This window comes from Motacilla alba, chromosome 5, assembly GCF_015832195.1.
Source record: "Motacilla alba alba isolate MOTALB_02 chromosome 5, Motacilla_alba_V1.0_pri, whole genome shotgun sequence".
Classification (NCBI taxonomy): Eukaryota; Metazoa; Chordata; class Aves; order Passeriformes; family Motacillidae; genus Motacilla; species Motacilla alba.
In genome coordinates this window covers 4,218,018-4,235,003 of record NC_052020.1, presented here as the reverse complement: position 1 = coordinate 4,235,003, position 16,986 = coordinate 4,218,018, and the positions used below count along the sequence as shown (strand labels likewise).

General features: G+C 42.8%; 1 protein-coding gene across 4 annotated transcripts in view; it reads left to right on the top strand.

Moving 5' to 3' along the window:
- Positions 1-11,936, top strand: part of MPPED2 (metallophosphoesterase domain containing 2) — a 111,007-nt gene extending 99,071 nt beyond the window's left edge. For all 4 annotated transcript variants that reach the window (XM_038137680.1, XM_038137683.1, XM_038137681.1 and 1 more), the window contains exons 5-7: positions 5,128-5,243; positions 7,813-7,926; positions 10,511-11,936. In XM_038137680.1, coding sequence (XP_037993608.1) covers positions 5,128-5,243; positions 7,813-7,926; positions 10,511-10,629 — 349 coding nt within the window. In that variant the 3' untranslated portion in view covers positions 10,630-11,936. The remainder of the gene's footprint in view (positions 1-5,127; positions 5,244-7,812; positions 7,927-10,510) is intronic.
- The last annotated feature ends 5,050 nt before the right edge of the window (positions 11,937-16,986 follow it).

The following is a 16,986-nucleotide window of genomic DNA, read 5'->3' as shown; positions in this document are numbered from 1 at the left end:
TGCTCTTGGGCTGAGATTTGGATCATTTGTCCTTGGTGCCCAGCTGGAGCAGGAATTGTTTTGTCACAGTCACCCTGCTCTGTGCAGAGAGCTCACCGTGCCCTCATATGGAGCTCAGACTCACACATTAAAGCAGCACAGAATGTGAAAAATATAAAAGCTGAAACCTGAGGCTTCAAATGCATTGTGCACTTCCCTGCTCAGTGTTTTGTCTGGATGATGCCCCAGGCTCTCCCCTCTTGCCCTGGTCCCTGTCCCTGTGTGTGCATTCCCGTTGGACAGTGTGTGCTGCTGGCCCTGGCAAACCCTGTGTGTGTGCCCTCAGGGCCAGGGGGCACTGAAACCCTCTCCTTCTCCTTCTCCCTGCACAAAGTCACTGCTGGTGGCTGTCACAAAGTGGCTGTTTTGTCACTTGGCTGCCGTGCAGCTTTGGCCCAGGCGTGGAGAGGGCGCTTTGGGGATGTGTCTGTAGGGTGGTCCCACAAGTCCAGGGCTGCACATCCATGTCCTGTCCCACCAATTCTGTTCTGCTGCTGGAGCTCTCTCCCTCCCTCAGGAGCCAGGGCTGTGTGCTCCCTTTGAATGCTGATAAAAATAGAGAGCATTTCATTATTGTTATTGGTGGTGTGGAAGTGCTTCCCACCGGGATGCCTTTTAGACGCTCCCTCAGCTGTTATCCTGTGGAAGGAGACAGACTGAGATTTTTGCCTCCTGTGCACTTTACTCATTGGATTAAGGATAAAATTGAAGCTTTCCTAAAAGACTGTGTATCCTTAAAAATGAATGAATACGTGGGATTAAAGACCTACGAGATAATTCATTTTTCTAATCCTGTTTAGAAGTAACTATTGAAATAAATGGATTTACTGGTGGAGGTAAGAGGAAAATGTGAATCTAGAAGGTCTCACTGTACATTTACCTTTTGAGTTGTTGAGCTCTGAGGATCAGGTAATTAAATTCATGAGTCAGAGAAGAGATGAAAGTAGGTTGTAGGAGTTGCCACCCTTCAAAAGCTTTAAAGTTGCAGAAGGAGTTGACATTTCTGTGCTACCTGGGTGAACTTGGCTGTGGCTTTGTGTCCCCTTTTCTCATGTGGTAGTGTTTTACTTCTGAGGTGAATGCACCAAGGGGCATCTGTGATCTTTTGTGTCATGAAACCATGCTCCATGCCTGTGCTTTAGTCGCAGGTCGGTTTGGGTTTGTTTAGGGTGTTTTTTTAATGTATTAGTAAAATAATAAAGCTGTACAGTGCTTACTTGGGAGAAGGGAGATCTGGTCACCTGCTGGAGCTGCTGCTCTCTGCTGCTGAAAGCAGATGGATCTGTGTGTCCTGTCCAGGGGTTCTCCCAGTGTAGCTGGAAAAGGAGGCTGAGTCTTGTTGGGAAGCTTAGCACTCCCTCCCTCCTGGCACGATGTCCAGCAGTGTCTGCATCTCTTGCAGCACGAGGTGTGAAGATAATTTGCAGCCTCCTCCTTTTAATTGCAGAAAAGGTAGCTTCCAAAAGGCCAGGTGGAGGGGGATCTGTGGGGATTCCTGTGCAGGAATGAGGAGCTGAGGAGAGCAGGAATGGGCCAGGTGTCTGCCCCTCATGAGGATATTCCCTGTGCCACACCTGGTGCCAGCACAGCCGCTCTCCCCAGATGATGAGGAAGCTCTGCAGTCAGGGAGGGCTGAGCTGTCAGGTGAGCTGCTGGGGAGCAGGAATTCCTGTGGGGCTTTGCTGGCACGTGGGGGAAGCTGTGAGCTGTGGCGTGGTTCTGAGCAGCAGAGCCTCAATTAGGTTCCTCTGCACACGGGCTGTGAGGACATGTTCTGGTCCATCAAACCTAAAATGACAAAATCATTTGTAATCTCTCATTACCAGTCCCTCTGAGTTTTCCATCCACGCCTCCCTTGTGGCATTATTCAGCAGCCAATAACTTCCTGCTGCTGCCAGCTATACTTCAAAATGAAGTTTTAGGAATTAGCTGGAATATTTAACTCAGAGATCCATAGGAAAAAGAATTAGGTCAGATCTGAAATATTACTGCTAATGACTAAGTAGCCTTTATTACTTACTTGTGCTTGATTGTAGTTTGCCACGAGTGGGTATATGTGCTTCTACCCCTCTGATTCTCTGTCCCACCCCATGGGAGGTAAGGAAAAGGGCTGTGGGGTGCTTGGCTGCCAGCTGGGGTTAAACCATGACAGTGCAGCCAAAGTTCATCATCTACAGTTCTTCCTAGACAGGAAGTTCTTTCTCACAGTAAGTAATCAGCTTGAAAATACATTGCAGAAGGCACCTAACTCTGTGCACAATTCTTTTCTTCTCAGTTATTTAGATGTTGAGAGTGAGTCTGTTTGACTCTTGTGTATGCAAAAAAAGGTGCTAGCAGCAGTAAAATAACTCTCTCTGATACACAGAGCAGGCTTTGTGTTTCCTGCAGGTATTTAGAGTTTGCTGGGGTATCCAGCCACTCACAGGGTTCACAGAACACCGACCCCATCCCACCCCCACTGCAGCACAGCTAACATCAGGTCACCTTCCCTGTGGTGCCACCCAAGCCTGAGCTCTTTGGCTTCTTGGTGATGTTCTGAGCACATGCTTGGCTTTCTGGCAAGGCCTGAACCCCCTCCAGAATAGGGACCCTCAGTTTGCCTGGCCAGCCTGCAGTGCTGTCAGGAGTTATGCACTGTTTCATGTTTGAAATGCCTGAAGCCTAAATCTGTAATCCAGGTGTTCTTCAGTCATGCCTGCTCTTCTCTCTGATTTACCCCTTTTGTATAACAATCTTTAGTATATTAAATAAGTACTTGACCATCTTTTTTTGTGCATAATGAGGAAGGTTTCTCAAAAGTTTTCTTCCCATGTGGCGCCTGTTAGTCACAGCTAATTACAGAGGTTGGTGAATGAAGAATATATCTGAGCTCAGGTTCCCCTCCTCCTCTTTCCACAGTGCTTCAGAAGAAAAGAAATAAAAATCCTGCAGACAAATCCAGGTTTTTACTGTGGTCGTGGTCTCCGAAGAGCTCCAGAGAAATCACAGATGTGGTTTCACGTTTCAGCTTTAACTATGTTGTAATAACTACAGTCTTATCTGCAGGAGAAATGCAAGTGGGGAAAGAATCATTAATTGACAGTGAAAAGTTTGACCCCAGCTCTGTGTGTTTGTTTGTTTTAAGCAGCTGAATGTTTAGCCAAGCGATATTTTAACTTCTGCCTGCAGCCCTGAAGGTTACAATAATCTCCATTGGTTAAAACCCAGGAATGTTATAGGAAGGGGAACTTAGATAGGTGTTTCAGGAAAGCCAATCCTAGGAAAGCAGAAATTCTTGTGGTTTAGCTAAAGCCAAGACACAGCCTTCAGTTTTAATCCAGCTGCACACAAACCTCCTGCAGAGTGCATGGACCTTGCTTTAAACACAGGAGGGTTTTTAAGTGTTTTGGTGGGCGCAGAGCAAGGCAGCTGTGAGGGGTGAAGCCTCTCCTATGGCAGAGCACACGAGGAGCCCGCAGCTCACATAAAATGTTTGGCTAACATCTAATTTTCCTATCTTTTGTCAGTGTTCATTCAGGAAGTCTGCTAGCTTGAATGAGTTCCTGTGTGTGTGTGTAGTATGAGCATTATGCAGCAGGACTACATGGGATATGTCTATTATTTGTCACAAAGGCACCAGTGACCTTCCTGCCCCTATATTAGCAGTGCCTGCTGGTTTTCCATACTGCCAGTTGTCAGGAATGCAGATCATCCACAGAGATGGGTACAGTCCTCATTGGTCAAATTGTTGTCTCAGCTGAACAAAATGCTTTCATTATAAAAAAATAAAAATTAGAGATGTTGTCTCAGCAGGACATTCCCACTCAAATGCATATTTGAGGCTGGAGAAATGAATAATTTAGAGGGTAGAGGAGACAGATTACATAATGAAATCACACAGGACTCGAATGATCTCTGTTTTAACAGGTATGGGTATTTTCAAGTTTGGTTTATGGTTGTTCTTTGCCCCCAGTTTTTGTTTTCTGTTTTCAGAACTGCAGCACACTGAAGACTTCAGGAGTAGCTTGAACTTCCAGAAACATGGGCTAGGACAGGAGAATCCTACCTAGAAATCAAAGGCTGGAACTGTTGCCTGAGCTCTAGGAAACACACACACAGATGCAAACTCTTAAAATTAGTACAATACTAAGAGCTGTATGAAAGGTTATTGGTAACAAACCTAAACAGTCCTGTATTTCATCAGAGCAATTGTGTACTTGCTTGATAGGGAAAGTTTTATGAGGAGTATATCTGAAAGTATTATGATAGACCTGTATCAAAATTATGCGTTGAAAAAGTTCTATGTTAAAAAACTACTAGAAAATGTGCTTTTCATTGCTACATGCTTGGGTTGGTGGATAAAGTGTCTCAGGACAACTCTGTGCTCTGCTGGAGAACACTAAGGGTGTCAGTTTTCCTTGAGAAATACTAAATGAATTTTAAATTACAAGATCCCTTTAAAAAGCCACTGTAAGGCTAAACATTGTGTGAATGTTTATTTCTTTCATTATTTTTATTATGTTTTCTTTTATTATTTTTATTATGTTTTTTTCCTGTATCTCTAGGAGGCTCAGGGGTTCAAACCCCAGTTTTGTGACAGTGTTCTGGTAATAGAAGTGCTGAAAGGAGCAAGGTTGAGTTTAGTGGGATGTCACAGATGGTGCTGCCCCATCGAGCCTCGTGTTGAACTGCTACTGCTGCCCTGTACTGGGGGAAACTGATTTTTGCCTCCACAAAAATATTTGGGTTGTTTTGGTAGTTAGCATAGGGAAGGAGTTCATATGTTTGAACATTTCCAAACTTTGATAAAAAACTTGAGATTTAGACTTTGTTGTTTTAGTGTTTTTCCCTTTCTCTCTAGTGAGTAAACGCCCTCAGGGCTGAATGCGCTCAAAGTACAAAAACAACATCAGACATTAATCTAAATTCAAATGTATCTTTTATCATATGTATATATTTAAATCAGTGTGTGTTAGAAGCCTCCCCTTCAAAAAAGCTGTCTGCAGGTAATCTCTGAAGCACAGAAATTGTTTTAATTCATGAAAAAATTGGAGAAGGGAAGAGATTTTTTATTTTACACTGATGCAGTTTGTCTCATTTTCCCCAAAGGACACCATGGTTTAATGGATGGGGCTTTAATCTACCCAGAGGTCAGTCTTTGCTAGACAAGTGGAACCTTATTCCTGAGGGAATTGATATACTAATGACACATGGACCTCCCCTTGGTAAGTGAAACAAAAGTTCTGTGTGATTTTTTTTGCATGAGAATTTTACTTTCAAAGTGAGCAAAGTTGATAATGCTGTAAGATATACTGTAATTGCACCCAGAGTAAAACTGTGGATTGAAAAACTTTCTGAAAGTAGTGGAAAATTGGGCTTAGCTGATCTGTTGAGTTTCCATTAAAAAAAAAAACTTGAATTTTTTTATTAAATTTAAGCTAGGGAAGATCAAATATCTGACACCATAACCATTATAGTATGACATTTTATTTAAGAGTAGTATTCATCTGACAACCAGTTTTCAATCCCATATGACTTTTTAGAGAGTGACTAAAACTTTTGAAACCTTTTCTTACTACAGTGTCATGTCATTTTAAGGTTTGAGAGTAGCAGTCAAGAGTTTGGAACTATGTAGTCACATATTCTCCTTGATAATGTCCTTGTAAACTTAGAATACATAAGAATAGTTTTAAAGGTATTAATTGGCTTATAAAAATTTTGTGAAAGAATAAAATTATGTTCTTAGATAATTGTTCCAAACTTGATCTAATGACAGGTGAGCAGCAGCCTCTGAATGCATAATTTGTTTCCTCATTAGGTAGCTAAAGTTTCTCATTTAGTTGAGTTTTGCTTGTCTTGTCAGTGTGAGACATTTGCTGATCTCAGTCTTAAGATTTGAACTAAGCTCTGCTAGTCCCAGAAGGAGCCCAGGACACTGATCCAGCAGAGGCAGGAGTGCTCAGTTTTGTATATCTGCAGTCCTTGAAGCCCTCACTAAACCCATTTGGGAGGTCCCACTCTCCTGTCTCCACCCCACGAAGCAGAGCAATGAATTTTTGACTGCCTTTCCTCCAGACACACGTGGCAGGCAGCCTGGGACTGTGGTTTGACTGTCTCAGCTGGGTTTACAGCAACTGAGCCTCTTAGAAATGTCACTTATCAGCATGAGGAAGTGTGGCAGTGTCTTCATTGCCCTTACTGTGAGAAGAGTGATTTTTGTCAGGGTTTTAGGAAGTTCTTGCAGCCCAAGGGGTCACACAATCACAGGAAGTGGCCAACTCACAGTCACTCACTACATTTGTGGTAGTGAATATGTAAAGTCTTCTCAGAATTGCATGGGGCATTTTAATAAAATAAACCAGCATTTTCCAGGCTGGCTCAGTGTTCTTTTAGAGCTTCTTGGTGACTGTGGAGTCAGGAATTAATGCATGCTTACGTTTTTTACCACAATTAAGTTAAGAGTCAGCAATCCAAGCTAAGGGAAAAAAGAAAAGTCCATAAAAAGATTTTGACCAGTGTACTTACTGCTCCTTTTATATTCTGGTTAGTTTTTTAATGCTACTTAGAGAATGTTGTAAGAAGATCAGCAAATTCCCTTAAACCTTGCTGGAGCTGCCAGTGTGCTGCACACCAGGGCCTTGAACAGCACTCTCTTAATCACTTCATTTTCCCAAAGAAGCAAAAAAACCCCAAAACCCCAAGTGTGTTTCATGGGTGCTGTTTTATATGGGTTGCTCATCCATCTGCTCTGAACTGGGTTCATACAGAAATACTGTGATGCTGCAGACACGAAGGAGTGCTGTCATTGAATGAGCCTGCTTAAATGTTGCGTTTGAAGGAGATCATGAAGTTCAGTTTCAAAAAGCTGGCACTGTGTCTAAACTACAGACACAGATTAGGTGTCAGTACTGTCCCTAAAATGAGGGGCTCTAGGTCTCAGCCTGCATGATAACATTGATAATATACTGGTTTTTAAATAAGTGTTTACTTATTAACGTCAAGTGAATATTAAGGGAGGTAGAGCTGTAACTGGACTCTTTGGTCACTCTAAAATTTAGCCAAGTTCATGTCCCAGCATGTTTTTACTAAAGTCAGTAGAATGGTGCTACAGCTGGACGTGGCTCCTGATTTCCCTTTTATTGCTCCTCATTCCCTTGCCCTGCTGATCTTTTCCATGCCAGTCCAGGCAGCAGGCTCCTGCAGGGACTGATGTCAGCTGTTGTACATTTTTCTGTGTTGTCCAGAAGAGCAAGTGGCACCTTGGTCAATTAGCACTGGCTTGTTGGGAGCTGCTTTGCAATTTTTGCTTAGTGATGAGGGCTCAGAAGTGACCTGATGCCTGCAGATCACAGTCCTCCAGAAGCTGTGGGAGGCTGTATTTTAAATCTTTGGGATTGAGTGGTGGCTCAGCTCATCTTCCTGAGCTGTTTCATTTCTGGAGTAACCACAGAGCTGACTGCTGTAAGAGCCAGGGGAAGGGGAAGAAAAATCTGCAGCAGTGCCAGGAAGAATCTGCAGCAGTGCCCAGTCCCCGGGGTTTCAAGGTGGAAGAAACCTATAGTTCAAAAAAACAAATCACACCCAGGAAAAATATTAATACAGATGGAGGGAGGAAATCTTAAGGAAGACAAAGTGACAGTGAAACATTTCTTAAAAGCCATTGTGTGCTTTAATGGAGAGGTTATGACTGGAGATAATGGAATAAGCCCTGTGTGAATTATGACTTCCTGAAAGACTGGGTGAAAGCTCACCTGAATAGGGGAAATTAACAGCACTGATTGCTTTTGCCTTCAGGTTTTCGAGACTGGGTTCCCAAGGAGCTGCAGAGAGTGGGCTGTGTGGAGCTGCTGAACACGGTGCAGAGGAGAGTAAGGCCCAAACTGCATGTCTTTGGTGGCATTCATGAAGGTAAGGAGCAGAGCTGTTCCCTGCTACGTTTCCAGAGGCACATTTTGATGGCGTATTGCAGTGGATAATGGCAGATCGGATTAAAGTAGGGAGCGAGTTCAGGGAAGTGATTGCCTGCGTGGCACTTTGTAAATTTATTCCGGAATTAAAGCAGACTCTTTCAGGAATGTGTGCTACATTTAGCCACCTACATCTTTCACTGTGCTGCAAAGGTTGTTCCATACAGGTTATTTGAAAGCAGTTCAAGTTTTGACAAACTCGCTTAGAGAAACAGATGAGATTCCCCACACTTGCGAGCCAAAATGAAAATTATCCCCATGACTCCGAGCACAGGAGCTAAGAAAGGTGCTAGAGGAGGAAAAGGAAATGTGGAGACAACTTGCTGCCTCTGCTCACCTCCCTCGGGGTATAAGGGGAAGCAGAAAGGAGGGCATGTCGAGTCACCATCAGTCTCATGTTTTAGAGGAGATATTCTCCCTCTGTGATTGCCAGCACAGGCAGTGTGAGCATTGTGTCAGCTTCAGAAACAACCAGCTCAGCTTGTGGCAGTGGAAGAGACTGAGGGATTAAATACATTCTGGAGATACTTAAATATTTAATACAATTTTGTGGCTTTCATGTGGCTGAGAGACAAACACTAAGAGTTCTGCCTGAGAGAGAGTGTAAGACTTCATGACCCCAGAACTCAAAATTACACATTAAATGTTTTATATTCACCCCCTGGAGGTTTCTCCATTGTCTCTCTAACAAGGTTCTCCATAGGCCTAAAGATTTCAGGACTTCATAAAAGCAAAATAAAAAGAGGACAGCTCTCTCTGCCAGTGGTGTTGGTTTTTCTGAAGCCCCTGTGACTTCATGCAATGATTTCCATGCCTGGCATCTGTAAATAAAGAGCTTATGCTGGGAATACTGACATGACCCTCTGCATAGAGGCATAAATAACAGTTCTTTAATGCACCCATTAAAAAGATTGGGTATTTTGTGCAAATATTAGTCCTCACACATTAAAAATAAATGAATATGGCAAGACTCCCAGCTAAAATACATCAATTGTAAATTTGGGTGGTGAAATTTATGGTTGTAATAGTGCTAAGGGTGGGAGAGGAGGGTGTCTGAATGTACAGGACCATCATTATGAGAAAGCACCATGTTTAAATCTCCTGGGAAAGGTGGCAGGACATATTAAAAGTGAGCATTCAAATAAATTCTTGTAAAAATACCAGCAAAAATTTAAAGTAATTTCTAGTACTTACACGGAAGACATAAGAATGGCTTGTTTCAGTACAGGAAGAAATAGCAAAGTGTTAAGAGCATTATCTCAGGGTGCAATTAATTTTTATCCAACCTCAGCTGAGATAAACATGCACCACATTCCCTTGAACCAGCAGAGGCTACACACACATTTTGGTGATGCAGGTTTTTTCCCCTGGTTGATCAGCAAAACAACCAAAAACAAGGTTTTTCCCACTATGAGATGATCCTAATCAAAATTGCCAGTCTAAATAAACAAAGCGATACAGGTGGACAGTGCAGCAATTCTGAAGTGATTATTCTTTCTGATAGGCACTGTGGGTAGCTGTATTTATCTTTGCTTTCAGACAGCAGTGATCTGTACTGTATCATAATGGTTTAAAAGAAAAAACCTTTTTCCTCTGTGGGTTTGCAATGGGAAGCTTTCTTCCTCTATGAAACTCTGGGGGTTTTTTTCACTTATTTTTTTAAAGTACATTAGGGCCAAATACTTCCGGGATGTTTTCAAGCTTCTTTGTTAGCTTTTTGTGAATGTCAGCTGAAAACACACACATTTTTATAAAATTCTTTTGAAATACATATATAAATGAAATAATGGAGCCATAAAATGGTTTGGATTGGAAGGGATTTTAAGGATCATCTCATTCCAAGCCCTCTGCCGTGGACAGGGATGCTTTCCACCATCCCAGGTTGCTCTGAGCCCTGTCCAGCCTGGCTTTGAACTGGGGATGGGGCAGACATAGCTTCCCTGAGCAGGCTGAGGATGTGCATGTGTGTGTTTTTAACCTGCTGAGGAGCTCCTGAGGTCTCAGAAGCTGATGCCTCAGGTTTCAGCTTCTCTATTTTTCACATTCTGTGCTGCTTTAGTGTGTGGGTCTGAGCTTCATATGAGGGGATGGTGAGCTCTCTGCGCAGAGCAGGGAGACAAAACAATTCCTTCTCCAGCTGGACGAGGACTACAGGGCTGCACCCAAGATCAACCAAAATGGTCCCAAAATGCACGAGCGCTCCCGGGGTCTCTCCCTTGGATCAGTTCTGCTCCATTTGCACCTTGCAGTTCATTGTCCCATTCCAGCTTTAGCCCAGGCACTCCCATCCTGCTTGTTTTTCTCTCTCCAGCCCACGCTGTTTGTGCTCTTGGGCCTGAGATTTGGATCATTTGTCCTTGGTGCCCAGCTGGAGCAGGAATTGTTTTGTCTCCCTGCTCTGTGCAGAGAGCTCACCATCCCCTCATATGAAGCTCAGACTCACACACTAAAGCAGCCCAGAATGTGAAAAATACAAAAGCTGAACCCTGAGGCATCACAGTGAGTGTGCCCCCTTGTCTCCACAGGTTATGGGATCATGACAGATGGCTACACCACCTACATCAACGCCTCCACCTGCACAGTCAGCTTCCAGCCCACCAACCCTCCCATCATCTTCGACCTCCCCACCCCCCAAGGATCCTGAAGCACTACTGGGGAAGGTCTATAAACTGCCATTTTCTAATTAAAAACTTACATTCATGTTTATTTCAAAACAGGGGCTAGGGGGAATTTTGGGCAAGCCGTGGGGGGGGTTTGTTTTGGGGTGGGGTTTGGGATTTTTTTGTTTACTGTTTTTTGTTTTTATTTGTAAATTGCTGGTGCAAAAGAAACAAGAAGAGAAATTAGAGGTTGTGCTTTTTGGAAATGCAGCATTCATTTTAAATTGATAAAGCATTGTGAATTTGTAAAATGAATTTTGTTTTTCAATAAATTTGCCATTGTAAATTGTTATAGTGTTCTCAAAAGGACAGCCAAGCTTTCTTTTAATAAGTGAGAGACCTTATTTTAATATTATATTATAAGCTAAAAAGTAGGCAGCATTTAAATACACCCAAATTTGCACAACTTTTGTTATTGTCGGGGTTTTTTTTAGTGTCTTCTTTTTCTCTAGGTTTAAATGTTAGCTTTTTATCTCAATTTATATCAATTTTTTTAGTAGCACAAACAGTGTTTTGGGGTCCATTTACCTCTTGGCACGTGTGCATGTACTTTAACTTGTTTCCCTTCATTGTAGAATGCAGCAAGGGGAGAATAGACTTCTCAGTTGTTTGTCTCTACCTGCTTTATAAAGACTGATCTTGATAGCCACAGCCTGTATGTGATATCTACCTTCTGTTGTTTCTTTTTTAAATTATTTTAGCTTTAAAAGACTGGGGGTGAAAGCTGCAAAGAGCAGGTATTTCATGCAGTAAAAAAAAAAAGAAAAAAATTGTAAATGCGGACTCCTTTTAAATATGAATTTATATATATATGTATTTTTTGTGCATTATAACTAAGCTAGGATTTAATATTGCCAGTATAGCATCTGCAAAACTATGCTGTACAGCACATCTAAATTATGAAGGATGTGACACATTTTTCCAAGTGCTCAAGGCCTGCAAGAGCCCGAGTTAAATCTTTGTTGTAGTTCAGGCATGTATAGAGTCAAATGGATACAATCAAGCCTAAATAAAATAAGGCTTAGTTGTCCTTTATATTTAAATATTCTTCTTGTCTTTTTTATTTCCTTTTTCTTATTTTGCACTGTGTGTAAATGCAATCTCACTAGCACAAAATATTGTTGCAGATAGTTATTTCTGTTCCACCACTGTAAATGCTATTGAGCTTCGTTCTGTTTTATGTTACCTTGTTAATGGAATTTAGAAAAGCAGTTGTTTCTTTAAATTTATTGTGATATTATATCTAGCGGCCTTTATATGCAAATAAAATTGCAAGATTTTTAAATACGTGGTTCAAGGGAATTCTGTGGTTTTTTGGTGGCATGAACAATTTTGGGGAGTGATGATAAGGGTAAGTAAGAAGTTTTCTATTTCTCAACACATTTATATTGCAGCCCATTGATCAGATGCCAGCTGGGTCAGTGGAGCACTCAGAGTTTCCCTTCTGTTTCTGTGCCATCCATCTCTCATACCTTCCAGGCAGAAGGGATTTTGTCTTTAGGTGTGGTGGGCCAGTGTGACCAAGTTTAAGCCTTGTGGGACCCTACTCCAGATGACACCAGGAAGAATTGATCAGGCAATAACCTTTTTGCTGCCTCACTTGGTCATTAGCAGCGAGCTGCAGGTCTCATGCTCACCCACTCTGGGTTACAAATGAACAGTCAGTAGGTGGAATACATCAGGTTTTATGTGGGCCTCCTGTCAGTTTTGTGGCTGCAGCAGGATCCACCACTGGCAGGGCAGGTGGGATGACAAACACTGCAGGACCTGCTGGTGGTGCTGCATACAGGGATATTGATAACAACAGAGTCTTCTTCCAAACCAGGAGCTCTGGCTGCAAAAATCCGCCTTCAGACATGAGAAAATGAGGTACAGTTTGCATGAATCTGCACCCTCAGTAACAAAAACACCTGCAGGGAGACAGAGCATCCCCATTTATCTTAACAGGTTGGTGACTTTAGACATTATTTTGATACAAAAATAGAAAAATTAGACAAACAAATCCAAGGCTCTTACAGCAGAGTACAACTTGGAGGGCTGCTGTCTGTATTTTGGTGCAACATGGATGTCACAGATCTTGGCCAAAATCTTCAGATTTATAAGGCTGCTATACTAAAGTCTTTTTTGGGGAAGAAGCTGCTGTATCTCTTAAATCTAGCTCTTGTTCTGTATGTGGAATTCCTTGTCAGGTTTCCTTTGGAAATGGACAGGTACCTTCACTCCTTAATGATATCTGCCTCACTTTGCTCGCAGTGCTGCTTATTTTATCAACCGAGCCAAAGGAAGAAAGGTCACCAAATATTAGTCCTTACTTTTGGGTGTAGATGTAGGGTCTGTCTTGTGGGCTTTTTTTTCAGCTAGCAGTGAGACCACAAGGAAATTGGTTTTGACAACCACAGCTGTCTGCTGGCAAAGAGCTTTTGAGATGGCTGTCCTTGGAAGAAAAGCAATTCTTGGAGCACACGGAAGTCATGTGTGTAGCACACCTTGGATTTTTCTGTTTCACTGATCTCTTGCTTGTTGTCACTGCATAAGGAGGAAGTCCCACAGCCTCAGATGCTCTGTCATGCCATGAATTTTCAGGAGAGCAGAGAATAACCACTGTTGCTCTCCATTCCGGAGAGCCTGGCACCTCTTCATTAGCTACAGCAGGAGGTCCAGGGCACCAGGCTGTCATGTCTCTGCCTCTTGATAGAAACTGGGTTATTGCAAAAGCAAAAATCCCAAGCCAACAGCTTTGTTCCAGGATTTGATCAGACTTCTGGCAGCAGAAGGAGTGGATGGCAGAGGAAGTTCATCCAGGAGTCTGCCTTGGGTAAGAGGATAGGCCAGAAGCAATGCTGTGAGAGAGCAGATCTTTAGCAACCTCTGGGATAACCTCTAAGCTGGTACGTGTAGCCATGGATGTCCTGAAGGTGTGAGTCTTGGTTTCAGCTCTTTGCCATGTGGCTTTTTGGCTGTGTGCTGCAGCAGGTGTGTTACTAAGGGGTTCTGCACTGGGGTACAAGGGCCTGGGTTTGTCAGAGCAGGCTAAGGCTTCCTCCTGCCTTTTAGACACGTCAAGGATAGTCACTGCTGTGCCACCAGTTGGTGCTGGTGCTAAATGCAGCTGTTCATTTACAGAGGTAAGTCTTCAGGGGTACTTCCTAACCCTCTGTTTTCTCCTGGTATTTTTTCTCTCGGGCTGTGCCAGCTTCATCTTGCTGGTGGTTCAGCACTACGCTCATTCTCCTCCATGCCAGGATATTTTAAATTTTACTCCCTCAGTTTTCTTTTGTCCTTTCAGGAATTGATCTAGTTTTCCTCTTCTGATGAAGCTCTCATTTTGGCTAGCAGCAATTACAAAAAAGGCCAGGAAAATATTATCACTTTGGCTTTTTTCTTGTTGTGCTCCTTGGAGATTTTGAAATGTCTAGGTGTCTGTGTGTGCTGTCACAGGCAGGTCATTTTCCTTTGCTGGATGTCAGCCATATCTGACAATCAGGGTGACTGGGACACAGTATGGCTCGTAGAAGTTTGATTTCATAGGGAGGCAAAAGTGTGTGATGAATCTGCTCCTTTTCAAGGATCTCTCACTACTGAAAGTAGCTTGATGCATGTGTGCAGAACAAACCTTGGGTAATAAGTCCTTCTTTGGGGTCTGGTCCAAGCCCACAGAACTCACCAGGAGTCTTTCTATTGACTTCAGCTGGCTCTGGATCAGACATCTGCCATCTCTCTGGACTGTGCTCCTGCCTATTACTCATCCTTCCAGCTGGAGGAGATGGTGCTTGGTTAAGATGCAGGAACCTCTTGGTGGGAAGAGAGACCTGCCTATTGTAAGTGCTCAATCCTCCCAGGTGATTGATTAACAGCAGTGCAGTCGATTAACCTTTCTTCCTGTGAGAGCAGCTTCCATCTCCTCATCTCCACGAGGCAGAGAGCAGTCAAGGCCTTCAGCAGGGGAGGGCTGAGGAGCAGGATGTTCCCCAGAGGTGACTGGTTCCCAATTCTCCCTGCATAGTGGATTTAGTGAATTCAGCAGACCTTGGGGTCAAGCATTTATTAGGCTAAGAGACTGTCAAATCAATCTGCTCTACTCCAGGCAAGTTCTACCAGGAGGATGGGTTTTGCCAAGACTCTGTCTCAGCAATAGATTGATGACTGGCTCCTGGTTTATGCTGCCTTTCTCTTTTCCATTTTCTGTGAATCAGAGTTTTCCCCTCACTGACACCGATATTTTCTCCTTAGACAAATTTCATTAAGGAAACTCTTGGAAACTATCTGGAATTAAAGTCCTAGGGAGTGACTTAAAGTCCAAACTCTGTAGTCCTTCCATTCTGTGTTATATTGACCCCAGGGCCTTTCTTGAGACCTTGCTTTTTGACTACAGGTGTTTGAATTATATTTCTGGAACTTTCTTTTCACCCCTTCTCTCCTTCACCCTCCCATGTCTTTTTTTTCAACTTAATATTCTCTAGCAGTTACAGGCAGGCAGGGATTCTGATTTTTCTCTGCCTAACATCACAGCTTCTTAATGGAAAGAGAAATGCATTGTAAAAGCAGGTGTATTTCCTTTCCTTTATACTAATCCTAACTTCCTTGCAGATTCCTCATTTGCTGTCGCCAGGCTGTTGAGCACTACTACCAGCTAATTTACTTGAGCTACCCAAGTGAAATTATGTTCTGGTCAGGCTTGGCCAGGGATGGCAGCTGCCAGAGGACACCCTCTGCACCCCCGTGGGCAGGTTCCTGCTGCCAGAGCTCTGCCTGATCTGCAGAAATGCAAGAAAAGGGAGTCCAGCACAGGAGTGCAGCCTAAGTGCACCACGGAAGACTAAAGTCAGGTTTGAACATTTTCACCTCCACTTCCTGCCAGCCTAATCAAGGGAAAATGCAAGAGAGTCTGAGTGAGCTTAGTGCTCTAAATCAGTTTTCAGTGATCCATATTGATTTGTCTCTTCCCCATCCAGTTATCCCTTTCCTGCCTCCACCTCTGGCAGGAGCCAGCAGTGCTGCAGTGATTCCATTAGGATGTGGCTATGTGGATACATCTCATTTTGCTTTCCCTCTTGTTTTCCTCAGGCTCAATTTGCTTTCTGTTGATTATAGAATAGAACCAGAGGAGCCCTTCATTTCCTTCTGGGCAGCATTTCTCTGTAATTCTTACCACACAGCTCAGTCACTTATTTTGTGAAGGTTTACATTCACAAAAGGGGGTGTGACAAAAACCTGAGTTTAGGATAACTGAGTGAACAGCCCACCCTCATCTCTTCCCCGAACAGAGGGTACTGCTTCTTTAGGTAGGTGTCAGTGGTACAATAGGGCTTGTCAGATTTATGGACTGACGAGTTGGGACTGCATAAAGTCCAAGGAGTTCAGATAAATGGCACCACATTCAAAAAATTGGGCTAGAAAGCATAGGCTTAAAAGTATAAAATAAAAGGAATTGCATTAAGATGTATTTTTTTTATTACCATTACTGTTGAAGTGGCTCAGAAGTGTCAGTCGTTGGGCCCACAGTTACTAAAGGAACAGCACCACAAATATGAGGGGTTTTGCATGCTGAGGCATTTTGCAAGCTCAAGCATTTTCAACATTTGCTCTTGTGCAAGGACCACAGCAAAATATTTTCTTTTCTGGTGACTTACTGCAATTGCAGGGAGAGTGTGAACTTTTTTATGAGCACTATCATAGATTCTTTAAGAGGTGTGAAGCAGGTAGAAATTCTGCATTATTGTGAGGTACAAACTGCAGCTCTGTCAGTAACAACACCTTGTTATTGGATTTGTGTTAGGAGGTATCTAGAGAATTTTGAAGGCTCTGTTTGAGCATCATATTGACACTACAAGGCTCAAGCCCAGCTCTGGCTGGGAGAGGGGCAGTTCCTAAGAGGAGCTAAATTGTATTGATTAAGGTCTCCTAATCAACAGATTGACTTCTTGCACAAAGTGCTATTGAATTTTCTGCAGACTTGAAACTACAAAATACATAGACTTATTCATAATCAATTGCATTCGGTACAAAACTTTGAAACCCAAGGGCTGTATCAGTTTAAAATGAAATTCAGGTGGTTTGTTTCTATTAGTGATTTGTGTTTCTGTTACCTAATTGAGGCCAGATTTTCAGATAAGTTTAGGTTGCCAGTAACATGTTACTCTTGAATACCCCATCACTTGTTGTATCTGGAAATACATTAAGAAAAATCCTGGGTTTTTGGCATGTCTTATTAAAAAATTCTTACCTGTTGTTCTAAGATGTTTCTGGAGGTGCAGAAGGTACCAGTCAGACTTTAGCACAGTGGATAGTCAGATAGGAAATTTACTTTTCTTAGTATAATGCCCTGCAGCAAACTGTCAGCT